The sequence below is a fragment of the Excalfactoria chinensis genome, chromosome 1, assembly GCF_039878825.1.
Source record: "Excalfactoria chinensis isolate bCotChi1 chromosome 1, bCotChi1.hap2, whole genome shotgun sequence".
In the NCBI taxonomy this organism is placed as follows: domain Eukaryota; kingdom Metazoa; phylum Chordata; class Aves; order Galliformes; family Phasianidae; genus Excalfactoria; species Excalfactoria chinensis.
This window is the reverse complement of record NC_092825.1, coordinates 118,518,825-118,545,677: the sequence shown is the minus strand read 5'-3', so window position 1 is coordinate 118,545,677 and position 26,853 is coordinate 118,518,825. Positions and strand designations below refer to the sequence as shown.

General features: G+C 39.1%; 1 protein-coding gene across 6 annotated transcripts in view; it reads left to right on the top strand.

The window, feature by feature from the left end:
* The window catches only part of TBL1X (transducin beta like 1 X-linked), a 209,486-nt gene that overhangs the window by 145,539 nt on the left and 37,094 nt on the right, over window positions 1-26,853 (top strand). For all 6 annotated transcript variants that reach the window (XM_072336421.1, XM_072336454.1, XM_072336429.1 and 3 more), the window contains one exon: window positions 12,110-12,217. In XM_072336421.1, the coding sequence (XP_072192522.1) occupies window positions 12,160-12,217 (58 nt within the window). In that variant the 5' untranslated portion in view covers window positions 12,110-12,159. The remainder of the gene's footprint in view (window positions 1-12,109; window positions 12,218-26,853) is intronic.

Below are 26,853 nucleotides of genomic sequence, written 5' to 3'. Positions count from 1 at the left end.
TCTCAGACAACTGTCTAATCCGTAGCTGCAGGAAAATACATAAATCTTTGAAACGGGCACATAACTTTCCCCATTCCTTGTTGAGGGAATTCAATAGCTAAATAGCATGTGAGAATTGCATTCCAGGAGCTGGATGGCTAAAATACTCACTTGGTTATTACATCCTTAGAAGATCTAGTAAGCATGACAGTACTGAGTATTACCCTGTCTACCTTCCTGCATGTCTTTTCCAGATATACTTTTTTTCCATATATATTAGCAAAGATGGTAGTAAGACTGTTCCAATTTGGAAAAAGACTTTTACTTTCAATTATTTGACTGTTGATGTTCATTTTAAAGCCCTACATGGACTTTGTAGTTTTATAATACAACTGTAATACCTCTTTGTGTGAGCAATAAGAAACAATTCTTGTGTGTATGAGCATGAGCACAGCCAATGAAGGGAAGGGATGATCCTCTTATACACGACTTTAATCAGACCACATCTAGTTACGTATCTAGTTTGGGTCCTCAACAGAGGCAGAGGGCAAAACATGGGCAAAACAGAAGTTTTGTAGATGTCCATGGTGTGTCCCCCAGGGTTGGGACTGGAACACATGTGAGTCTGGGCTAGGTCAGCCTGGAGAAGGGACAGCTTCAGGGACAGCCCCCCAGCACCTATGCAGCATCATCGAGGAGATGGAAGTGGTCTTTTCATAGTGGTGCAGGATGCAAGGCAGATGGGGAAGAGACAAATGTTGACACAAGGGAAGTTCAGGTTAGGTATAAAGAGAAACTGTTTTCCAGAGAAGACAGCGAAGCAGACGAGCAGGTAATTTGTGGAGGCTGTGCCACTTCTGTCCTTCGAGGGTTTCAGTCTCTGGATGGATGAAGCCGTAAGCAGCCTGCTCTGACCCCAAGCCTGGCCCTGCTGAGGCTCAGAGTGGACTGTATACCTCCTGAGATCCCTTTGGACCTCCTATCCTCGAGTCTTAAGGCACGCAAAATCCTACTGATGTTCACAGGCTTTCAGAAGTTTTGTAGTAGTAAACACGACTGACATATATGTCAATCTTTGTGATCACCTCTGGCTTCCAGATTGTCTCTCTTGGAGGAGAGGTCAAAAATATAGGACATTTTGTTCTCTGATGAAATAATTGTTGTCTAGGCATTAATAACTTTAAAAGCATCGCAAACCTTGTATATATAGTTTTAAGTCTTAGGTTCTCTCTGTGTTGATTTTTTTTTAAGCCTGGGAGTGCTATTTTATTTGATCTAAATAGCAATTGTGTCATAATAGATTGAAATCCTTTTTGAGAACCATTCAGCTGACCTTTTTAAGGAAAAAAGCTTAGGTTGTATCATATGTGTCTCTAAGTCCCAAAGGATTTTGAATTTATCATAGTTTCTACCTTGTTTGGATTTAAAAAAGAAAAAAGAAAAAAAAACAAACAGGTTAAAAAGCTTTCCATGGCATCTTTTAATCTATAGAATTTGCTGCTAATTCACAGTACTGCATCCATACATTTATCTTGCTACATTCTGTATCCATCATCTGTCTGGAAATAACAAAAAAACTAGTCAGGGCATGCAAATCAGTGTTAAAAAGAACCAAAGTATATAAAAAGCAACCTTATAGTGCTTCTGGTTGTGTCTACTGCTATCCTTAGACTGGAGGAAACAGTCAAATACGGTTGAGATATACATTGTGTGTACACCTCCATACAGGGTCAGTAATGTCTATATAAAAATGGGCAGACACCCTCTATGTAAAGAGGAGAAGCACGGAGTATTCCTCCCATGATCTTGCCAGTAAGACAGAAAGCCAGAAAACATAAAGTGACAGAGCCTGTGTGACTCCAATGGGTAATAACAGCACATGAAGGGAGAGGGATTGGTGAAAAGACAGATAGTGTGTGAGATAGTGGATAGCACTGGATATGCTGTGCCTGATTTTCTCTTCCCTCTTTGTGGTCTGTATATAGATCATTCAGAGGAAAGGTTAGGGGACAGGAGGGGAAAGAAGCGGAAAAAGAAATTCACCAGTATCTTAAACTTGTGCTTGAGATAGGTTTTCATATGACCGAGTTTACTCAATCTGAATTTTTTGTACTGACTTTTTAATAGGAAGCTTCTATATTAAATATCAAGCAAAAAAATAACTTAGTAAGATTTTAGTTTGCGGGTTGCACAGGAGTGTCTGCAGGCATCCGTTTACAGCAATTTGTGTCTCACTGCCCTTCTTTTGCCCTCCTCCATCTTTAGAGAAGAAAAATTAAAAAAATAACATTGTACCTTCTTGAAAGAGGAGGCATTAGGAAAGCCCTTTAATGACTTGTGTCCAAAGCTCAAATCACTGTAACAAACAAACTAATAAACAATTTCTGAAAGAGCTAAATGTTGAGGTATAAGTACACCGCAATGAAATATCCTGAATGCATATATTTATGTTTCTGTTGTTCTGTTGCACAATACTATCTAATGTTTGTCCTCAGTGGCGTTTAGCATTGACATTCTCTTGAGATTATTCAAGAGAAAACATTAACTATTCATAGCTATCATTAATATGTTTATAAATAGTTTATAAGAGGATCTACCATAATCAAAGTTTAAAATAGTGTCCATTAAAATTCTTTGTCTCCATGTATTCTATAATTTACAAAATATTTGTTTTGGGGGCTGAAATTTTCCAATGCTGTGAGCCTGGAAAATATTTTTTGCCCTTTAGCTGATAATATAATTCTTTTCAGCTATTCTGGAACTACAAACGAATGGGAAAAATTCTTTTTCTCTTAGTGTAATAATAATAACAATAATTTTAAAAAATGAAGAAAATCCTCAGCCACACTTTTTACAGTACTACAGGGAAAACAAGGTTGAAATGTGTGCTAAGATGTATGGCCTTTGCTTGCTCTGAGGGAAAAAAAAATAAAAACAGAATTATAAATGATGGAAAAATAACATCAAATTGTTCCCAGTAACATCTGTTAAGCCTATTAGCTGAAAATAATAAAATCCCACCCCTTTAACGATGTCACTACGCAGTCCTTCTGCCTGAGGCCATCAGGCCTTGAACGTGGTAGGCTGGGCTTCCTCCCTCAGCTCTTCCCTAGACCTCTTCACATCCTTCCCTTATCTCTTGTTCACTTGACCTCAGCTGATCAGTCATAGACTCACAGAATCATGGAATTGCTCAGATTGGAGAAGACTTTAAAGATCATCAAGTCCAACCGCAACCTAACCATCATACATACTTGTAGCTGCCCTCTTTGCATTTGTTATGAGCACACCTGGTGACAACTGTCCAGCAGTCTACTAATCTGCTGCTCCACATGGATAGCTTGCAAAGCTTGAGGCTTTCTAGTCCAGCACAGACTCCTAGTGTTTTATGTCATCCTGTACGTAGGGTTTGCTAAGTCCAAGGGTTGTTTTTTCATTCCAGTAGAAGGTGTTATTGTGAGGCAGCACCAGAATTGCCTCCCTATTTAAACTGTTTCTCATGCTTAGGTGTAATGAAGTCTAAAAAGATACTGAAACAACATGCAGCTCAAATGGTTGTCGAATTGAAACACAGATATTACTTATGGGAGAGAGGTAATTGCCTTAGCTGTGTGTCACCTCCCTGGTCCTGCAGTGTTGATGTGCCATGTCTACCAGGCCTGTCTGTTGTCATATGCTGAGGGGCAAAGGTCCCAGTAGCTGTAGCTGGCACTAATACCATTCCAGCTGGTAAGTTGCTAGCATTGTGGTTTTTATAGCAAGGATTCACCTTAGGACTGTTATAGGAAACAGTTTATATAAGAGGTGGTGCAAAAGGCACACATGGGTGTTTTATCCTTACCTTGCTCTTCAGAAATAAGGAGAACATGCAAGGTACAACTTGATCCTATAGCCCAGTTAAAATGTTCAGATGTGCCAGGAAAAATCAGGAGTTGAGTCCCTGCAACCAGAGCCGCACCATTTTAAATGGTAAAGTTGATGGATAAAAATTAGATACCTTATTCAAGGCAGAGGAAGCTTTATTCAGCTACTCCATCTCAGGAAAGTCAAGGCTGTCCTTTCAGTCATGCAGGTCTTGTGTTCTTTGCCTCATTTAAAAATAAAATAAACAAAACAGACATTGTGCCTGCTGATCCCAGCTGCCCTTACAGAAGGTGGCTCTGGAACATTATAGAGGCCCTGTTACCAGTCCCAACCCTGTGGTGTCACCTCAAAGGCATATGTTTTGTCTGCTGGTGCTTGGCCTGCCTCATCACAGTCGGGTGCTTGTTTACATCCATACTTAAAGGCAAGCTTAGGACTCAGATACTTCAGGTTGACATTTTAGTGTACTCCTTTGTAGGTATTAAAGAAGTGCTTGGCAGCTGAAAAAGAAACAGCCCTTTTTTTAAATATGAGGGGGGAACTTTGTTCTAAAAATTCATTTGCGTCATTTTAGTCACATCTGAGGATACAGAAAGAAAATGAAACAGGTACAACCAGTTCTGGCAAGGACTCTCCCCATCACACTCCTTTTCACTCAGTACTCTGTGAATGTAAAGTACTGCTGAAAAATTGAAATCTCGGTGTTTGCATTTTTTTCCTTTTTTTGTGTTTTGTTTTGTTTTGTTTTTCTGAGATATGAATAAGAATTCAGATAAATCTGGTGAAAAGCAGAATTTGAGATACTATTAACATGCTGTTCTACTTGGCAAAGATCAAGAAAAGCAAATATCTGTGGAGTAATCGTGCAGAGTAATTGTGTAATTTTTTTAAAGGTTTTAGTCTTCGTTACCTGTTTTGAACATGTAGCACAATTAGTAAGATTTAAAACTAATTTCTGGTTGCATTACGTACATGGGACTGCACATACACACACATAATTAAGCATACAGCTCGTTGATCACATATTTTAGTCTAATTGACTTGACATGTATGGACACGTCCTCCAGTTCATGCTCTTATGAGGAAGAAAATATTAGTTCTTTTTCCTGGCAGGATCCCCAGATGACTGAAGTTGTTCAAGAGTGATGAGATGTCTTGAATCTCAAACCAACCACACCAATCATGTGTTTATATTTCTTAAGTCTCTGTAATTCCCTCTTAAACAAAATAAAAAAAACTTTATATTTCACCTCATCTCATTTGCAAGGTTGAGAACTAACAACCTTTTCTCTCCCCACAATCTTATTTTTGGCTTCTCTGAGCTTTGCATATAATATACTATTGTAAACTCAATTTTATTGAGAAAGAGGAAAAAAAAAAATATTGAAATTGCCTCTTCTGAGAACTGAGCTATAAAAGAGGTATAACACAATTGTGCTAATTAAGAAGAGCAGTTGGTTTTGTTTGCTTTTTTTCCCCTTAGCCAAGTGCCAAAAAGGAAAAATCAATACAGGAAAAACCATTTTGCTCTACGGCAAAAGGAGCTGGAAAAGATCCACTCTTAGAAGTGAAATGCTGGAGGCTGATGTAATTAAGTGAACCGGCTGAGAACTGAAAAATAACCTGATCAAACTAGACTATATAAGCATGAAAGAGCTGATGCACAATTCTTAGTCTTTTGATAGAGGAATGGAGTTTGCTGGGAATTTGGTGATGAAAGGCCTGTCTTCTGTTGACAATTATTTTCTGCTGAAAATTGTTGGTTAATTGAAAAATGGTTGAATAGCGTTTAGAAACTGCTGGAACATCTTTGTTGTTTTTTGTCTTCTGTTGATCTTGTTGGTTTCTTTAATAAATAGGTACAGTTTTGATTCCAGACAGCTTTTCAGTTTGACATGTAATTTGTCATCTGAAGATAAGTGATTTTAATGCTGCAGTCCACCAAAATGTTTAATTGGCCAGCTTTTTTTATCAGTATATTTGTGTTAGGTTTGATTTAGGTTTAAATATACATATATATATATATATATATACACACACATATACATATAATATAATATAATGGATGATCTATAATTATGTTTAATTTTTTTTCCGGGGCAGGGCAATCATTTTGTTAACTTACTTGCAGATTTTTAAGAGGATAAATACAGTAGGCACAGTTATGCTTTGAAATAAGAGACTTGTTTGTTCCAATGCACATCTGTCTAAGTACTGCGTGGTGTACTGACCTTACTGGACAAAGTTTATATTTCATTTTGATGGACACTTTTGTTGAGATGAAAATTCCCTTTTTGTCAGATTGGCTCACGTAACATTTGATTCAACAAGAGCAACCTCTTCAAGACAGAACTGCATGTAATTAACCACTGCCACATGCATGTAATCGGTACCATTTTTTCTGAAGGTCTGAGATAGATGCAGTTGTTGCTTCCTCTAATAAGAATTTGATCTTCAGGCAACAGTGTGAATGAGGATGAGCTAGAACTTCCTGCATTTGTTTTGGTTTAGCGTGGCCATTTAAAAATTAACACAAGGTCAATGTAAATAAATAGACTTTAGAAAAGAAGAGGAAGAGTCCACCAGAACATTTGGCCATTCGGGTTTTCTGGCAAGCTTGTTGTCTTTTCACTCTGAGGTCCGTGCTTTTACTTAGCTGCTGCAAATGTCAACAGCATTGCTCGGGGTGCAGCAGCACATACTGCGAAGAGCACTGAGCCATCTCTGAGGAGGATCCTGTTCTGCTCTGTCTCAGGCTTTATTCCCCTGGGGAAAATAAATAAATAAATAAACAAAATTGGTGCTGCATTTATGAAGAAGATCCAACAACATTAAATGTAGGTGATGCAAAGACATCTGTGGGCACCTATGAAAGATCCTAGGAGAGTTTTGAATTGCCTCATTTTGGTTGTTGAACAACCAGTGTCCCATGGTGGTCATTTGGAATGAGGATAGTTAACTATTTGACTTCTCATTAAGAAAGGCCACAGAGCTGGTGCAGCTTACTGTCGATTGGACTTGATTTGGATTTTTAAGTGCCTGATCTGTAGAAGGAATGACTGTTCTTCCTTTAGGTTGTGTTTTTTAAAGGAAGGTGATGTCAAGTTCAGTCCTTGGAGGAGAGGAACCTGAAGTCACGCACACACAAGCAGTGCTGTGAACAGGGCTCCCTATTGTTTTGATGACTAGCACAGGTGGAGTTCGGAAAGAATTGTCTTGTGTGCTCTTTATCTGGTCATCAGCAGGAATGAAACTGTATCACTCCCATGTCAGGATGGTGGCAAAGAAAAGATGTTTTCCTCTTTTGCTTCTTGAAATGTCTAGAAAGGCTGCCAGAAGAGAGAGTGGGCTGCGTGCGCTCTGTTCCTCTCCCAAAGTTCTGTTTGGGCATTTTGGGAAGGAAACATACTGGAATTCCTCGGGAGGAGGAGGCGGCTGCAATAAAAGACAAGACGGAAGAATGCAGTGGTGTGGGCCAAAGAGGGCTTGTCAGCCTTTGGGGAAGAGCTGCTGCCTGCTGCCTGTGTTCTGACTGCATGGGGAGGCCAAGCATAGATATACAAAGTGCAAGGTTCTGTTTCTGTTGAAGTGTCTTTCAGCAGAAGACACTGAGATTGACTAAGTAGGTCGCTTTGTGAGAAGTGATTTCTGGCTTTGGGAACTGATGTTTTTCATTAAACTACAGAGCATATGCAAAACAGAAACCTCTTGATTTGGCTTTGCTGCCACAGTGCCTTCAGATGCGCCGCTGTGACATGGGCGGCTGCTCTGGCTCTCAAAAGGTGCAGCTTCATGCCCGGAGCCATCTTGGACAAGAAAATGGGAGCACAAGGGCAGGAACTCCAGTTCCCATGCAACAGCTTGGCAACACTCAATATTTGAACTTTCTGGAATGTTTTCATTTTAATTAAACCTCTTGTTTTTTGCCTGGTTTTGGTGTGGGCCTTTTGTTGTTTTTGTTGTTGTTTCTATCACAAAGAAAATACACAATTTCTCTTTTTTCCCCTCTGTTTCTTATTGCGGTCATTAAAACTTTTGTAGGGAAGAGACATTTTAGCCTAGCCTTGTTGAGTAAGTAGGTGTACAGTGCAACCCCTTCAGGAGATTAAAGAAAAAAAACCACAATGTTTTGGGGTATAGAGTGTGTTTATTTAGCAATACTGGAAAAAAAAAAGCCTCCAGGAAGCTAAAGGCTGCTCGGCATTCAGTTAAAACTGATTGGAGCTCACAGGTTCTCAGGGGGTAATGTGAGGACCTGGCTGGCAGCCTGATGAGTTTCTGTCAGGAGGGCTGGATGCAGAAATAGGAAGCGTGCAGTTTCCTATTTAGGTTTGAGGTCAAGGTTTTGAGTGTAGGTGTTTTCCCTAAATGTCTGCCCTGTTTCCGTCTTCCTGAGGGGAGGGCTGACCGGTAGGTCCCTGTGGATAGCAGTGCAGCCACAGGTGGCAAAGGTGAGCTGCTTTCCTGGAATGGCCTCTGCAACCCTGTGCAGAGGTATGCCAGGAAGCGGCTTTCATGGCCTGTGATCTGCAGAGGAGAGTGAAGCTGCATCTCTATACAGTATTTTAAGAATCAAAATTTATTTTCACATAATTCTTCATCCAAATCTCTCATGTTTATGGTAACAGTGCTAAAATACGCCAGAAGAAAGAAACATAGCTGCTTGATGTGGGTAGGAGAACATGATGCAGATAGGCAGCCTGGCGGACCTGGATGGTGTGGTGCTGGAGCAGAGCTGTTCCCCAGGCTGCCTTCTTCAATCACAGCATGGCTCATTTAGTATTAATTCATTAGGGTTCCTAGTGCTCCAGGAAGGTCTAATTTGGGAAGAGAGGCAGGCCAGCGCCCAGGGCCAAATCAGGCCCAGTGTTGACTCCAGGGAATGAGACTGCTAGCTCACCCTGAGCACAGGCAGTGTGCTGCTGCGGCAAGCTGACACTGCGCCAAGGAAGTGTAAGAGCATGGTGATGGTGTGCCTGAACCCAAGGCATCTCTGCCAACCTATCCCTGCAGAACTGAGAGCTTAGCATTTATATAAAGCAGTGGTGAATTTAGTTTTGCTTGTTCTTAACATCCACTGAGGGGTTTTCAGTGTTTGGGGTTCATAATAGATTGGGAATGCCATACTTAGTAGGCTCTTTTCCTGTGTCTGACATACCCAAATACCTGCAGGATCATAGGCCATGTTTCGAAGGCAAGGTTCAAGTAAGTAGAAGTTGCCTTAATGTATAACAGAATACTGGGGGAAAAATGCTTTAAGTAAAGAAAGGTTGAAAACTTCAAATGCTTTTTGTAATTCCTTTTGTCATTGTGAAGAGTTAAGATGTTATTGCTGGTTTGAATGTGAAATGTCTCGTTTCTAAGCAATACTTCATTAAAAAAGATATTAATCTCAGTAATAGCAGAATCCAGTAGCAAGAGGAGACTGTCGCTTAGCAGAAATAATTCTATCACCATGATAACTAAGGGTTTCTGCAATTTTCTGTAGGCATTTGCATTTCTGCATTAAAAATTGTGTTGATGAGTGGCTAGTTGTTTGCTGCTTGTGAATCAGCACGCAAAGGGGATGTACGTTCCTCTCAACCCCAGTATGTTTTCTGTAGTCTGTTTTATTTGAGGTGTTTATCCATAAGGACGAAGGGAAATCAGAAAGAGCATTAATGAAATCGAGTATGGTCTTTCAAAGCTCAGCCAGATCTCTAATGAATAGAATTCTCTGGGTCAAAGCCAAGGTCTTTGTATGATTCTGGATGGGTAGAAGCTTTGCAGTTGTGTATCTGATTGTGCACTGGCGTCTCAGAGAGAATAGAAACCTTAAATATATGAGCAGGGATCGTCTGGTTATTTATGGCATGGTAACAGTTGTATAAAGATATGATCCGACACATATGTCAAAGTAATTCCTGTTGACTGACTTCAGGGAAAATGCACTGTAAATCCAGCTCCTCAGTGTGTTTGGGATTCTGATATGAAGGTAGCTGCTGTGGAGGTTTTTCTGTGACCGTCAAACTATTTAGTTTGCAGTCAGGCTCATTTTCTCTGGTTTTAACTCATTTAAGAGGAGCCTTCTTCGGAAAAGCAAAACCCAACACCCCTCTTTTCCCTTTCCTTTCCCACAACAGTTCTCTGTATGTGGGAAATACCATGTGAATAGCTTGAATTATCAGGATGCATCCAGAAACAGCATTTGCAGTTTCTTGATTTATTTATTTTTTTCTTTTAATAAAGTTGTTTGACCACAAAGTACGTCATTGGTGAAACTGAATTCTTGCACGAGGTTTCAACTTTACCAACTTTCCTACCACCAAATACTGAAACCACTATTTTAAAAGTGCTTTTAAAAATGATACGTGGGGTATTTTTTTAAATCCACAGCTATCAAAATTTCTTGCTTTTTCTGTTATCGCAGGCACAGCAGTGATACATATGTGTTTCAAATACTTGGGGATGAAAATGGTCTTGCCTTTTGCAAGATATGTCTTTCTTGTTCTTCATGTAACGATGATGACTGTGCAGGAAGAGGCATGGTGATTTATTAATTATTCGTTATCAAGTATGTCAAGTGATATTTAAAAGCTGCCACCCACCCATTTTCCTGAAGTGCTTTCTCTGCCTGCTATTCATGCCTGTAAGCATATCTTTTGCTACCTGTGGTTGCCTTTCCGCTCACAGAAAGGGTGGGCCTGTCTGTAGCTGAAGGCAATGTCACCTTGATAACTAACCCCCTGCAGCTATGTGTGCTTTCAGTCTCCTGTTTGTGGCAGAGAAATGTCATAATACAGATGGGGGATTGAGGAGCAGGGGCACCAAACAACTTTCCAGAAAGAAACATGACATCGGTGACAGAGCTGGTTGGGTGCAGCTGGCATTGCCTTACCTCAGAGCCCTAATAGTAGATGAAATTTCCCCAGCTGAAATTTCCAATATTTTGTTCATATTCTCCAAAGTATAATAATAAAGACTAGATGGCTTGAGGAATGTGTCTCCCAGCTTACCAAGGTGTGATTTCTTATGAAAAAAAAACAAACCAGCATCTGAGCCACTGAGGAAATCCAGCAGTCCAGGAGAATTAAAGGCTTAAAGAGGGTTCAAAAGACCTCAATTTCTGTAAAAGCAGAGAGGTCTGTTACAGTCAGAAGTAACCTGCTGGCTGAAATGAGTAGCAGGGAAGACTTGTAGCTGATGAGCACTGCCCACAGTAGCAGGTGTTAACTCAGGCAACGGGAATCACTGAAGAGGTTCCCAATGAACAAAGACCTTTCTGCTTGCCAAGAAGAGACATACGGGATATTGAAACAAAAAGCACATGCCTGTGGTGTTTTGTTTCTAATTTCCAGCCAAGTGTGTAGTGTGCATTTCTATGTCCAAACCTTTACATCACTTGGTATACGTCTGATGTGCCTGACAGAGCTGCAAAGGTTGTGTCTGAGGAGCACTTAACAGCTTTGGAAACCAAACTTCTTAAAGCAGATTCTCAAGCAGAAATGAATCAAGATTTAATGGAAAATGTTCAAAACAAATATATTTATTACCGCAGTGCATGCCCAAAGTAGTAGTGTAAAACTGTCATCCTAAAGGTTAGGATTGCTTAAGTGAATAACTGAAGTTCAGTTCTTGCTCACTGCTAATCAGCAGAGACATTATAACATTATAAGTTTTTATAATGCCAGGATATTTGTAGTCCTTGTTGGCACAAATTATATTGCATACTTCCTCCTCGCCTATCTCTCACGTGCACACCCCTGTAATAAAATTTGTAATTTCATCTTAAATTTAGGTTGGTTGTGTTTTACAGGAATTTTATTTATGTCCTCTGCATAACTTAGGTTTTGTAAGGAAATAACTTTTCTATTCAGTGGGTGAACTACTGGACAGAAACCTGGATGACAAATTTGGGGCTGCAGAGAGTTAATGATTTGATATGTTATATGTGAGTATTTGCTTGCAATTCTGAAAAGGCAATACCCTTGTAGTAAGTAATAAAGCCACTGAGGTAACAGAGTTAACATTTGCAAAGGCTTTCCAGATTTAAAATGCCCCCTTGGATTCTTGTATATGTTAAGCACTGCTCTTTAATTGTAATAAAAAGTATCATACATCTTGAGAACTTGATTCACATTATTTAATGGGTGCCTCCCATGGAGATATAACAGCAATGACAATGAGACCTTTAAATAGCTTTACAAATCTCACATCTGTTTTGATAACAATTTTAATAATAAATCAAAATAAAACAAAGCCTGTTATTTTCTTTCCTATTGAACAGAGCGTGGATCACACTTCTCATAAACCTCATCATATTGAGGTTGGGCTAAGATGAGCATAACCAGTGACGAAGTGAATTTCTTGGTGTATCGCTATCTCCAGGAATCGGGTAAGTTTCCTATATTTCATCACAACTCTGAGTCATAGATGAAATGGAAAAATTGGCTTTTTACTTGGTGTTGTTTTAAGAATGTTGTGTTGAGTGTTTCAGTTGGACTAAATGTTTCAGTTGGACTAAATATTTCTTGCACAAACCTGTATTTTATTGGAACCATGGCCCAAAGCATAATAAAAGTACAGACATCCACACGTACAAATTAAACATTTAAGTTAGGCAAAACAAGGAAATAAATAACATTGTGTTAATAAATGTTTTCAAAGAGTAGTATCATCAGAGCCAACATCGTTTTTGGCAGAGCCAGCACAAAGCACATTGATCTTGTATCGATTTTCTTAGCTATTTGAAATTGTTCTGTCAGATGCTTATTAAATAAACAGGGATTGTATAAATTAATTTTATATTGGCTGTATGTTGATCTCATAAATGGAAAACTGGGTGTAAATGTCTGATGGTTTAGAATTTCATTACAGTAATTATATATGTAAAGTGAGCTTTGCAGGTGACATCTCTATTCCTTGTGAGCACAGCTCTGTTTCGGCATCGTTTCCTTGTGGTACTGCAAAGTGCCCATGCTCTTCTGTCTTCATCATCAGAAAGGAAAAAGAAATGACTTTTAAGAAAGCCTTTTGGAAGGAAAGGTGCATCTTTCCTCAGGAAAAATAATAATAATAATAATAATGAAATGAAACTTTAATATTTAATGTCAATTTTGTTTTCATAGTCTTGTGTCCACTCTTTACAAGGAGTCGCCATTCTATTCGCAAGTATTCTTTTGAAGTGGAGATGATAGGGGAGGTGAAAAACACAGGATTTACAGACAGAAACCCGATTAACCTAGGTTTGGCCATGTGCTCTGGATTGGTTGTAGAATTGACTGAAATGCTGATGGAATGATGAACTAAAATGTTGTTGTTTCAAATGCTAGGAAAAAGAAACACTTGTGAGAAAAATACAGAACCTGTATGTCCTCGTGTCAGAAGACACAAAGACAACTTTGGAGTAAGCCCTACAGACTTCAGACATGTCTTCAATAGATGGCCCAAATCCCAGAAAGTAAAAGATAGAGGCTCGGCCTGCTTCTCTTGGTCGTTAAAACTAGGGTTCATTACGCAAGATATTTTAACTTGTTTTTCCAAAGCTATTTCAATCCTCATAGCCCAGCTCCCCATGCAAGAGATTTCCCCTGAAACTGAAAAAAAATGATTAATAATATTTCTTCAGAATTTGGTCTTTAAAAGATTGCTCTGAGATAACAGTGCTGGCCTGTGTTGGCAGCTGTTTTCTCACATTGTATTCTATTCTGAGTTACCACAGCTTATCAAAAAATGTTGTAGCATGCAATTAGATGGAGATGGATAGGGACTAGCAAAACTGAAATTTCACTCAGAAGTTGTTTGTTTTTAAAACTAAGCTAGTGGATACTTCACTGGAAAGTGCTTTTAAGCATTAAAGTGTCACACAGACAGACACAGAGCCTAAAAAATCCTAAAATTGTTCTACATTGTTATATTTGTATTATAGGAGATTCTTCATAGTGGTACATTAATACGGTACCTTTTCCTTTTGATGGGTCAGTAGATGGGTTCGTATTGTGTAATGATTGAGAAAAAGGCTTTAAAAATTCATTCAAGAATGGTGATGTCAGCCAAATGTCAGGAAGAGTTATTTCAGATGACACCTCACCCACAAGGGAACAATAACTTTTGCCCTTTTAGGAAGAATTTTACATACAAATCTTCAGTTTAATTGCAATTTTTACTGCTCTTAACTTCTTATGTAAAGGGACACGTTTTTTTCTTACGTAACTCACTCATACTAAAGACAGGCACAGAAATGCTGTATTTCCACTATTTTTATTGTGTTTTATCCATATAAAAGAGTAGAAATTAAGGTTAAGTACATGAAAAAATATCCAAATATGCTTAAAATTGAACATCTTGAAATCTAGATGGTAGTATTGCTTTCATTAATATGCCTTACAGTTTGCATGTAATTCTGTTTAGGAAATAAGAGCTATAAACAATGAAGAATCCACTAATGTATTGGTAGAGCTTCTTGCACTAGTTTTAAATCTTCTTTCATACTCTCATGATTTTCAATGCAGATTTTTATATCTTTGTTTTCAGATAGAGTAGCAAAAGAGAAATTATTCTGCAGCATCTTGCCTTTCCACCTGGCAATATATGCAGGTCACACTGAAAGTAATGCCTCCTGTGTATCTCCATGGAAACTAGAAAAGCTAAAAAGAACACAATAACACTATTTGATAGAGCAAATTCTCAGCTACAAAATATTATCTTTTTAGTATAGCTATTAGCTATTCATTTTGGACAGCAGTGAACAAGAGCCAGCATACCATGCTTATAAAAACCTACACCAGTGGAGGTGATCATCTGTTTCACAGCTGCTATGGTATTGTGGTTCCTAGGAAGATATTGCCCACAAAGTCCGTCTTTCATTGGACCAAACAGATGAAAATCATAAGTGCCAAATCCAGACTGTAGTAAGGAAGTCCAGCCAACTGGTCCTTATGATCTTCAAAATGGTATTGCAGGAGAAAGATCATTTTCTTCCCTGGCCTGACTCCGGAAGTTCAAGCCTTCAGCTTGGTCAGTATCATGATGTAGTGGCTAGACTTGATGGTTTGTCTGGGCTCAAGGAAATCCAGAAGGATCACCCCACTCCTATTCCAGAAGACAGTGCACATCACTCTACCTGCTGAGGGCTGTCTCAAACTTTTTCTTCAATGGGACATTATGTTGCCACTCCAAGTCTGCCCTTTAGACTCTGGTTTGTAGTGGTGATACCACGTCAAGTTACCAGTAATGATACAATCCAGGAAACTGTCACTCTCAGCCTCATATTGGTTCAATAAGTCCTGAGAAACTTGTAATACAGTGTTCTTTCTGTTCTTGTGTGAGCAATCATGGGCTCTACCTGATACAAACTTTGCAATACTCGAACATTGCCACCATTGTCTCCAGTATATTGAAGCTGATATGCAAATCTATGCAAGTTCACTGGCCATAATCCACCAATTTGCATGACTGTATTGTGGCTTGTCTTTCACATCATCATTGCAACTGCCCACTACCTCACCATGCTCACATCCACTATTTAATCTCCATAAATGTTCAGCAAGTGCGAATGATTGGCAACAGCTGCCATTCTTTCTGCATGGACACACCATTGCTTCATCTGCACTTCTATCAGACACCATTTTGTCAGGCTGCCCCTCTGCTGCCATCTGTTGCGTGACAACAAAATGTAATGGATATTGGCAGGAAGATTCAATCTCTGCTGCCATACCACCAACGTCTGATGTTGTAGGCCACTGTAATAAAATAAGAGGCATTACTTTTGGAGCAGCCGTCATTAATGCCATGAGATGAGACAGCAAATGAAAAATATTCTGAATCAATAATCTTCAGAAGTAAAAAGAATGCATAGGGCTAATATTTAAATATAAATTAAGTTCAACCCTTACTGTTAAAGTAGTTTGCCAAAAACAAGTTTATTAGATAAATTATGTTTACATTAGCTGAACCTCAAGCCTCAAAAAATTATATTAAGCATAGCCATAAAAGTAGCTTACAGGACCATAAAAATGTTCCATTTTCTTCTTTTGTTATCTGTTCTTTAATCTCATCCTGTAAAATTTCTAGGCTTTCTCATAAGATATGGGCAGATAGTGGGAGGAAGAGAGAAATGACAAAAAGAAATACATATATGGCAGAAAAACAGTGTAAAAAGGAAACTATACCTATAATATTTCAAGTATTTTTCAGCTGGAAGGCACAGAAGCACTTGAGATTGTTTGAAACATTATCGTTGCAAGAATACTGATGGGTGCTCTCATACTTCATTATGAAAATGCTCTCAGGTCATTCTGAAAGAAATTCATCCCATCTCAAATTGAAGTTAGAAGTGAAACTCAGTAATTATGTTTTGTTTCTTCATTCTGTGTCAGACTACAAAACCTGCACAGGAATGTATTAATAGAGTTGAACTGTCTAAGCCATTATTGTTGCTCTGTAACAAATCTTGGTGTACTAAGAGGAGTTCCAGAGAACTGGAAAGAACAGATGTTGTGCCAGAGTTTTTAAAGGTTAAACAAGATGATCCAGGTAACTGTAGGTCAAGTCAAATCATTGGAAAGCTGAACCTAGATACCTCCAAAAAAAATGAAGAGATGACAGCATGCATAATAGCAGCCAGCAAGTTTGTGTGAATAACAGACCTTACCAAACAAGCTAGGTGCTAGTTTTTTTGCAAGATCACAAAATACAATGACAGAGATAATTGTGCTGACAATAATATACTCAGACTGCTTTATGGCTTTCTTGTATTCTTGTTGACACACTGTGTTTATAAATAAAACAAAATAACAGTGTGTAAAATCGGTGTAATACAAGGTTATCAAGTGGATTGAAAACTGACTAACAGAAACATCTTTTAAAGCGATTGGAGATGGGGAATATTTATCTCAAAGGTTGCTTCTCATGCAAACTCACAGGAATCTGTTCTTGGCATGACACTACTCAATCGCTTTTTTAGTGACCTGGAAGGAAATATAAAATGATCCTTGAGTGCATTTGCAGCTGACACTGTAGGAATTACAGTGACTGATCATGGGGTTTAAAAGAGGAAAAACACAGCCAGGGTGACTCTGTGCTTCAAGTCCCCTGCTGCTGGAGAAGCGGAGCGGGAGAAGATGGTTGCTCTACAGATAGTGGAGTCACATCCCTACAGTACAAGATAGGACTTGGACCAGTTAAGGCCGCAATTACGCAGCTGTATTAAAATAAATAAATTAATGCCTTTTCACGTAAGTGTCTCTTTCAGGTCTTGTCTGTGCCAAGAAAAAGAAGCAGTACCTCAGGCATATTTTTCATTCAAGGTCTCTCTGTTGATAGCATAGGGATTCTACCACTGAGGTGGCAGAGTGTTTTCACTTGTGTGGCCAGTAAATGCATGCACCTTTTGTTGAGCTATGAAGAAGCTGAGTGGCTAGTTTCTGTTTCGACTGTTAATTCTTATCCAAAAACCAGATCCTGCAATGTTTGGCTTAGTTCTTTTTTAATGCGCACTTCTTGGAGCACAATTTGAAGTAGCCAGATTCTTCAAAGTGCCAAGTACTTCCAGAAGTCAAGAATTCTATTTATTTGAAGGTGTCTTGAGTCAGAGACCACCTCCAGGTGGAAATGTTGGCCTCAGTTACTGAAGTCAGGCTTAGGTGATATCTGCACTGTGAACATTCTACCAGCATGGAAGTAAAAGCACGCAAAATGTTCCTATGGTGGATATATTATACCAACAAAGTATATGTGTTGGCAAAAGCAAAACAAGCTATACCAAGGGTACTGCTCTGACATCCAAATTATATAGGTTCAGGTTTGCACCTTTCCAAACTCCTGAGAATTATACTTTTGCCAGCAACCATCCTCACCGATACAGTCCTGTGGATTGTTTTCAGAAAGAAGGACTGCGACTCTATAAAACCATGACGAATTTAGAATACATTTCCCATTCTGCTTCATCTGCCTGAAACAGAAGCAGATAGTTATTTGTCTTTCAGAATAAAGGGCAGTAACCAGTATGCAGTAACAACCTCAGAGAGGATTGAAGAAAGGGAAATGGCTAAACCAAGACACGTCGAATCATGATGTACCTTTTAATCCAAACTATGCTGCCATCTGTTGTGAGTGACAAATCCTATCATAGATCCAAATGCTACAATTAATTACCTTCCCTACCCAGTCCAGTCTGCCAATTAAATATTAAAGCTTTTCAAATTTAGTATTTTGATGGATTGATCGATTGTTTGAACTGTGTCCCTTTTGTACCACTTACATGTATCTTGCACCATCAAATCTTATCAGCTCTCCATCTGTCTGAGGCTTCTACTGCTCTTCAGGACATTTATTGTGGTGGTTGTCTGGCAATGCCTTGTTAGAGTTAAGATTGCATAAGTTTCCATTTTCACTCATACATTCACTGTTGAGTTTGAATTTTTCCATGTTTTATGACATACACTTGATAAACTTTTCCTCGGTGTACAATCAGTACCATGTCCAAGATAATAAAAATACCTTCTGGTTGCTTGTACTAAAAACAAGTAAATTTTCAGCAGCTGACTTGGGACAATATACCATTATACTTCAGTACTGTCATTTGTTTTCTTCCCAGCCATGTGAATCAAACTAGTAATGTAGTTGTTTTCCCCTGTAGATTCAGGTTGACAGCATTGCATTGATGTTGACTGATTGGTTGATGTTTGACAGAGAAGATTTTCTCTTAGGCTTTAAGCATAGACTCAAAGGACACATAGAACATGATGTGTTTCTGTGAATCACAGCACGAATTCCTTTTAGAATTAAAAATGTGTGGGCCCTTCCTATTAGCCTCATCCAATGCGTCTTACTCTCATTCTGTCTTCTGGAATTATAAGTGGCACGGAAGTTCTAAAGCTCCTGGGATTTCAGCATTATGACATTGTCCGGTCACGTACTAATAGTTGGAATAGTGCTACCTTATATTTTTTTCCGATGCCATTTGCAATTTCTTGAAACAGAACCAACAAAAGTTGAAAGAAAATATCATCTTTATGACTCATCCCATCTTTAAACAAAGAAATATCATACAAATTGGAAATAAAATATCACAGTTTGCAAAAGTACTTTCTCAGAACAGAAATCGAATATTCTGTTCTTTCCAATTTGTGCTTTATGCAGCATTTCTTACTACACGTGCATATAATTTTTCTTCTCTGAAGTCCATATTTTTTCTGTGTGAGGTATATTTTAAATAATTGTTATAGCACAGGGTTCCTGAGTCACAGATGTGAAAAGCGTATGAAAATAATTCAGCTTAAGCATAGCATAAAATATTGGCCTATATAGGTCAGCTAAATTTGCTTCAAAACTGCTTCTTTTGCATAGGAAGGCTGCTGCTAGGTAGAAGAGGAATATATAGTGCATAGGTTTTGCTTAAATTATTAAAATGTACTCTTAGAAAAATAGTTCATGAGAAGAATGAGGCACTTGGTCAATAAAGGCACTTGGGTAATGTGTTAATAAAAAAAATATAATGTGAAATGTTAGTAGTGTCTGTGAATAATGATTTTTCCTTATTTCTCTCCTCTCTTCTCCTTTCCACTGGTTAATTCAAAGGAGAGTTGAGGCTGCACAGTGTTCAGCACTTCACGGTATGAGAATAGTTAAGGTTGGGGAGAACCTTTGGAGGTCACCTAGTCCAAATGCCCTGCTCATACCATGGTTATCTGGAACAAGTTGCTCAGGGCTGTGCCTAGTTGGATTTTGAGTAACTGGAATGGACTGCCCAGGGAGGTGGTGGAGTCACCAACCCTGGAGGTGTTCAAGGAGCATTTAGATGTTGTGTTGAGGGACATTGCTTAATGGGAACTATTGGTGATTGGTGGATGGTTGGACCGGATGATCCTGTAGGTCTCTTCCAACCTTGGTGATTCTATGCAGTCTGTAACCTCCTTGAGCAGCCTGTCCCAATATTTGATCACCTTGATATTTGGGTAAAAAACAAAAAACCAAAAAAACAGGGGGAGGGCTAGGGATTGTATTTAAATGGCATTTCATGTGTGTTTCAATCTGTGCCCTTTTCCTCTTGTCTTGTCACTGGGTGCCACTGAAAACTCCATTCTCTTTGTACCCCTCAGGCATTTATGCACACTGATAACAAGCCCCTGAGCTTACCTGCTGTATGCTGAGCAGTCCCATCTGCCTCATCCTTTCTTCATATAAAACATGCTCAACTCCACTGGTTATTTTTGTGGCTCTTCACTGGACTTTTTCCAGTGTTTCTCCAGAACTGCAGCCAGCAATCCATGTGTGTCACACCAGTGCTGAGGAGAGGACAGAGATCACCTCCATCAACCTGCTGACAACACTTTTCACAGCACTGCTCAGGATGCTGTCAGCTTTTTTTATTGCAAGGGTAATTTCTGGCTCAGGTTCAACTAGCCCAGCCTCCTTCTCAAAGCTGAGAAGCTTCAAAGGTCTCTTGAAGTACCTATGCATAAAGGTACTGTTGAACACTATAGTCACTGGAATGCTTTTGAAGCTGCGTACATAGCTATGCTCTAGTGGTAAGGATGGAGACCTTTTGTGCAAACAAAGAAGAAAAAGTATATCCTTGAAATGACACCCTGCCACCCAAAGATAAAATACACATTTTAGTGCTGTTCCAGTAACCATCTGTGGCTGTATTATTTTTGTCTGCACGCATATTGCCACTGACTCTGGGACCACATGTATTCTGCCTGTGATGTGCAGTAACTGTAGTTGGTAGGCAAAACTCAGCAGCAGTTGTGTGTATTTGCTTAGCTCCTATTTGCCTGGGTACTTTTATACTAGTACAGCTGGATGCTGGTCAATAAATGATTAAAGAAAGGAAAGTAGTTTTGAAGGAAATACATGAAAATTGGTGTTTGAATTCAGCCTTGAAGTTTTTGTGCCTTTATTTTCCTGTTTGAAAATGAAGTTAATTTTACATACAGTAAAAAGGTCATAGTCCTAAAATATATTTAAATCCTCTGGAGAAAGAATTGTGGTAATAGAGTAATTAACAGTATTTTGCAGTTATTTTAGGTACGCCTTGGGAATTTATAGGCAGTTATATATTGGTTGAATATATTCATAGATCTAAGTGCAGTATGAATGATATCCTGATGGTATTTATTATTCAGGAACAAACGTGAAGGCTGACTGCAGGAATCTTTCACCTTTTCAGTGATACGATGGTTGGCTTTGGAGCAATACAAAATATATTTTTAATTGCCTTAGTTTTGATCTGGATCTGATTTGTGGGCATGAATCTCTATTTAAGCTTATGATACAAATCCAGTCAACTGGAAGTTGGTTGCAGAGCCAGTGTTGGAGACCTTTCTTGAATTACTTGAGATACATAAAAGCCACGGTGTTGTTGCAGGAGTGAAATATGCGTTATAGTGGATTTTGGATAGCAGTGCTTGAGAACTCACAAAACCAGTGTGGGTTTAAATAAAAGAATTAAAATTCCTATCTAATGAGAAACCGTCTGTTTCCATACATTGCTTGTAATGTAACGTAATGTATATTAACCTTCCCCTGCAAGATATGAATGTAGTAAAGAAAACTGTGCTTTCAGAAAGGTTCAGAGGTTTTCACTAAATTGCCACTGTTTTTTATTTTATCTCCTGCCTTCTATATTTCTTTTAGATTAGGAAGGAAGTTACCATATGATTTCACAAATGACGAGACTGATTCTGAATATGGAATTATACTCCATAGTTGGAGGACGAATGACTGCTGAAGAGACAAGTCCATTTTTTGAATAAGAACTATGTTATGCAGAGTTTCTCTCTCTGCTAGGAATCATTTATTCTCTTTGCAAATACTAAGTAGATTTTAAGAAAGTCAGAGTCAGCATTATAAGACAACCAGCTTTACTGAGCTGCAATCCCAAAAACATTTCTTTTATAATTAACGAAGCTATAATCTTGCAAAAGATGAAGCTGCTGGGTTAAAGGTAAATACCTTTAAGTTTAAAGATAAGCAAATGAGTTACTAAGATTACAACACTTCCGTATCATACGGAATGTTCTGTTAACCCACACCCCATTGAGCTCTTATTTCATATTACAGTGAATACAGACCAGCACTATTTGTTGGCCAAATCCAAATTCCATGATGCAGAGGAAAAAATACTTTTACAGCTACAAACCCTGTTTTCTCATGCTTGGTTCTGGTGATACTTACAGGAGAATGTAGTGAGACGTATGATGGCCATTTTTACGTGTGTTAACATGCACAAGCTTAAACTTTTGTGACCAGGTATCTGTGTTACACGCACATGTATAAACAATAATTTTGAATGTTTTGTTTGATCAAGCAGTCCCTTTGAAACTTCTTTCTCTGTCTTATTTACCCCTGTTGCGTAATAGTAGCCATATAAATGTCACGTAAGAAAAGCAATAGTTTGTGCAGAATTTCCTAGGTTCTTATGAAGGAAAAAAATACACAGCATTTTTTGTTTGCCTTCTGCAAAGCCCTGCTTACTTGGTATTTCCTCTTAGGTCTGTTGAGAGAACAGTTTAAAAACTTGGCTATTTTCATTTTTCTTTGGCCTGAAAGGTGCTGTGCAGTGCTGGATCTCAGACACTGAGCAAACACAGCAATTTGAAGTTATGCAAATAAACCTTTGTAAGTTTATTCCATAGCCCATATTTCTGTTCTGATCATCTGATGTTCTGATCTTTATAGCTTACATAATTACAGTATCATAGCAGTGTAGGGATATTAAGAAAATTGGATACTGGGGGGAAGGAAAATATCTTTTGGTCAAGATGGCTTTGCTTAGTAAAACCAGAAATGTGTTATATATTTGTCTGTGTAGTGCTTCTCCTGATCATTGCATGCGGTGGCGCACGGTGGAAGAACTGCCGCTTGCAACACCGGAGGCCCGGGTTTGAATCCCCCCTGTGGCATAAGTGGTAGAAGTGCCGTGCTGCTACACAGAGGGCTCGAATCCCAGGGGTTGGACTCGATGATCTCTAAGGTTCCTTCCAACTCGCATGATACTGTGATACTATGATATTGTGATTGCCCAGACCCAGTGAAAGAAGCTGTACCTACAGTGCAGCAGATTTGCAGTTACACATCACATCTCTAGCCAGCACAGCTCTGTTAGAACTCCATTTGTAGTGGCCATCAGCAGAAACCGTCCCAGAGCTGAGGTTCCTGAGTGCCCACTGTGTGTCAGCCACAGTGTCTTTATTGATGCTGCTTGCAGCTATATATTACAATTGAATAAAAAACAACATAGCTTACAGAAAAAAATGAGAAGTGTGTATGACTGTGAAGGTCTCTTACATTAAAGGGATCCTTACAACGTTGCACAACTCTTCGCATGCTTGATTCCTTGAACAGGGCTGAAAATAAGATTCGAGTGGTGAGGTGCTGGAACAGGCTGTCCATAGAGGCTGTGGATGCCCCATCCCTGGAGGTGTTCAAGGCCAGGTTGGATGGGGCCCTGGGCTGTCTGATCTAGTATTAGATCTGGTGGTTGGTGGCCCTACCAGTGGCAGGGGAGTTGGAACTTGGTGATGCTTGGGATGCTTGCTTCCAACCCAAGCCTTTCTATGATAACAGCATCCTGTTAATTTAGAAGGATTATTTGGTTTTCTTGCAGTTACCTTCCTAAGTTACTTCAAATCTTGCCCATAGTTGCATTAAAGTGCTCAGTCTGTGTTGACATTTATTTGCAGTTGTCAGCCTGTTTACACAGAGCAAGTGAAAAAGGGGGATTATTTCAGATCTTGTTTTCAAAAGATTTAAGTTCCTCTTTCCATTGCTCATGTTCTGTTTTCTGCCTGTATCATATTTCTTTTTGTTAATTTGCAGTACTCAGAAAGACCTAAACAGTGAGTGCCAAGTATTGCTCATGAAAAGATCATTTCCAAGTAGTATTAATCTTTTCCAGCATATTTTCCTGCATGAAAAGAAAAAGAAAAAAGAAAGAAAAGAAAGAAAAAACAAAACTGCCAAAAACATTCTTTAATGAAATAATTTTGGGTAGCAGACATTTACTCGGAATTCTTGGCAGAAGGTGAGCAGGTCAGATATCCAAGAAAAAAAGGGTATAACATTTAATATTAGCGAATAATGGCTTCTACAAAACTTGGGGTAACCAGGCACGTTATAATTTTAGCAGCTGACATAGGCTACGGTTAGGGATAATTTCTTTGTGAAGAACGTGTAATACGGGGCACATTTCCTAGGGCTCTGGAAGTAATTTTAATCGCTTCGCAATCCTAATGTTGAAACAAATGTACAGGCCCTATTGTTCAGCTTGATTTTTCTAAAAATATATTTCAACTGCAGTTCTTACTTTAAATTGCTAATGTGTGTCCTTGTTAAGCCCTTTGTGTAATTGCAAAGGTAAGTCTTCAAAAATAAGCAGACTGCCAAAACTAGAGAGGCACTCTAGGTTGTATTACTGAGAAAGCTCTGCTAGGAGAAGAATCTCAGGCTGCTGTGAATAATAAACAAGATGTGGTTCAGGATTTTCACCCACCTATTTTTTAGCCGTTTTTAGGATGTTATCAGTGGCTCTAGGCACCAAATGTTACTAAGTGCAACAAAATGTATTTTGGAGTGTCCTTTCTTAAGAGGTATGCATACATACACAAGGGTTCTACGAGCATATTCTTTATGTCTGTGGTGGCTTCACACAGATGGGCAGCTAAACTCCACTGGAAGCACTCTCTCCCTCCCCATAAAGGAAGAGGGGGAGAAAATATGATGAAAGAGGGCTCATGGGCTGAGATAAGGACAGGAAGATTGCTCGCAAATTACTGTCACAGGCAAGACAGACTCAGCATAGGAAGATTAATTGTGACGCGTTGCCTGTTACTAACAGACTAGAGCAGTGGGAGCTACGAGCAAACTAAACCACTTCTCTCCATCCACTTTACTCTCCCTCCTCACTCCAAGCAGCACAGGGGAATGGGTGGTGGGGGTTGCAGTCAGTCCATAGTCCTTCATGGGCTCCTCCATGGCCTTACGGGGAGAACTGCTGTAGCACAGCGGTGTTCCCTTCCTTAAGTCTGCTCTTTCAGAGCACACCCGGCACCACTGATGGTGCAGCTCTGGTAGCAAAGGGCCCCTTTGGAACAGCTGCAGCTCTGATGTGGGGCACTGCTGGGCTCCGCTCACGGAAGTCACCCTGCAGCCTTCATGCTTCCCAAACCTTGCCATGTAAGCCCAATACAATGTCTATATAATTACATTTATACAGAAATGTAAGAAGAAAGTGTGGGGATTCATTCTGTGTTTGTGTGTTCGTAATTCACACTCAGTGCATCCCAGTAGAAAGGGAATTCCTCTGTTGCAGAATGGCAGATGCAGTCAAGTGTAGTAAAGAACATCATTAAGTTCTCTTGAGCAATGGTCTAGAAATGGTTTAACTTACTTGAGGAGCTCAGTTAGCATGTGTTATGTTCAGGATCAAGAAAATAACGTTGTTAAAAGTCAGATTGTTTGCTTGTGGTTTTCAGCCAGAAGTTGTGTTCTTACACGAAACTTCATGGGCTCAGGGATATGTTTTCTTTGATTTCCTATACTAACAAATCTAGACCTTCAGAAGCCTTAATTTAACATTAGTTGTTTTGTTCATACATTACTATTTGGAGGAGATTATTTTGTTAGTAGCTCTATTTCACTTTTCTTTAGTGGAATTTCTTTAAACTGCAGTGGTGTGGCTCTGATTTATTTCAGGTCACCACATTGCTCCATTCTTCCTTTCTTGCCTTCCAGCTCAGATGGCATTCCCAAGACCCAGATGTCAAATGTTGGACGATCTTTTTCCACTGTTTGCATCTGGTTTCTTTGGCAAGCTCAGCAAGCATTGGAGTTACTTGGGTTTGGTGTCATGGTTCGGCTGCCAATGGGACTGTGTGGACATCCTCTCCTTCTGTCTGCAATATACTTTTAAGTCATTATGCTGTGGAATGCTTCTGCTCGATGTGTCTGAATCTCCTGGGAGTTTTGCACTTATGCCCATTTATGGCGATAAAGCTGACTTTCTTTAACCCCGTTCATGGCCATCTTTCCCTGCAGCCTGTACAGCTGCAGTCATCTCTTAGATGTGTCCCATCCTTGCATGTATTTTACATCAGTAGAAGTATAAGCAATAATGCCAGTCACAGGAATACCTTATGAAAACAAGCACTCATGCCATCAGAAGAATGAGATTGCCAGTGAATCGCGTTATAGCAGTTGCAAAACCAGAAGTTACCAAGCCAGAAGTTTTTAATCATTGGTACAACCTTCCTTTTTTTTGTACCCTGTACCTGCCAAATATTTATAAGAGAACAGTGTGTTACATCAAGATAAGAATTGGAAGACATAGTATTTGGAAATTTGGAATACAACACAGTATTAGAGAAATCAATGGAATACGATGTGCTGATTATTTAACAGCGCACCTGGAGGTAGATAAATTACTACGGAAAAAGGAGTTGACATCTATCTCTTAAGGTGATAACATCATTAATTTAGTGACTTTGGGAAAATGAACCTGGAGTCACTACATTTTGAAAACCTGTCTGTACTGCCTGAAGGAAAGAAATAGGAAAAGTCATTAAAGGAAATGGCACAGATCTCCATATGAGATCTCACTATTTTCCTGGACTGAAGACCACACTGGGCATGAGTTGTTAAAAGATTTGTAAGAATGGGTTGTTGCTTCTACTTGGTTCCTCATAGAGATTTCTGAGATGTGCATCACAGACAGTCTGATGTTCATAATTATTCATTCTCTGTTTCATTCTGTGGTAATAAATGTTTCACGCAGTATGAAGAATCGCGTAGTATGAATAATTAAATCGAATGATTTGCAAACAACTTAGAGACAGAATGCGTTTAAAAAAACTGAACAGTATATTAAGTAAACTTACTAGGATAAAGAAAAAAATTAGTTCATAAGCAGAAGACTTGTATGGTACTCAGTAGACGGCTTAGCTGTCGCTAGTCATCCCTGAGTAACTGGCTAAGACAGAAGTATGTCAAAAGACATTGCATCCACAGACCCTTCTTTGTCAGTCTGCT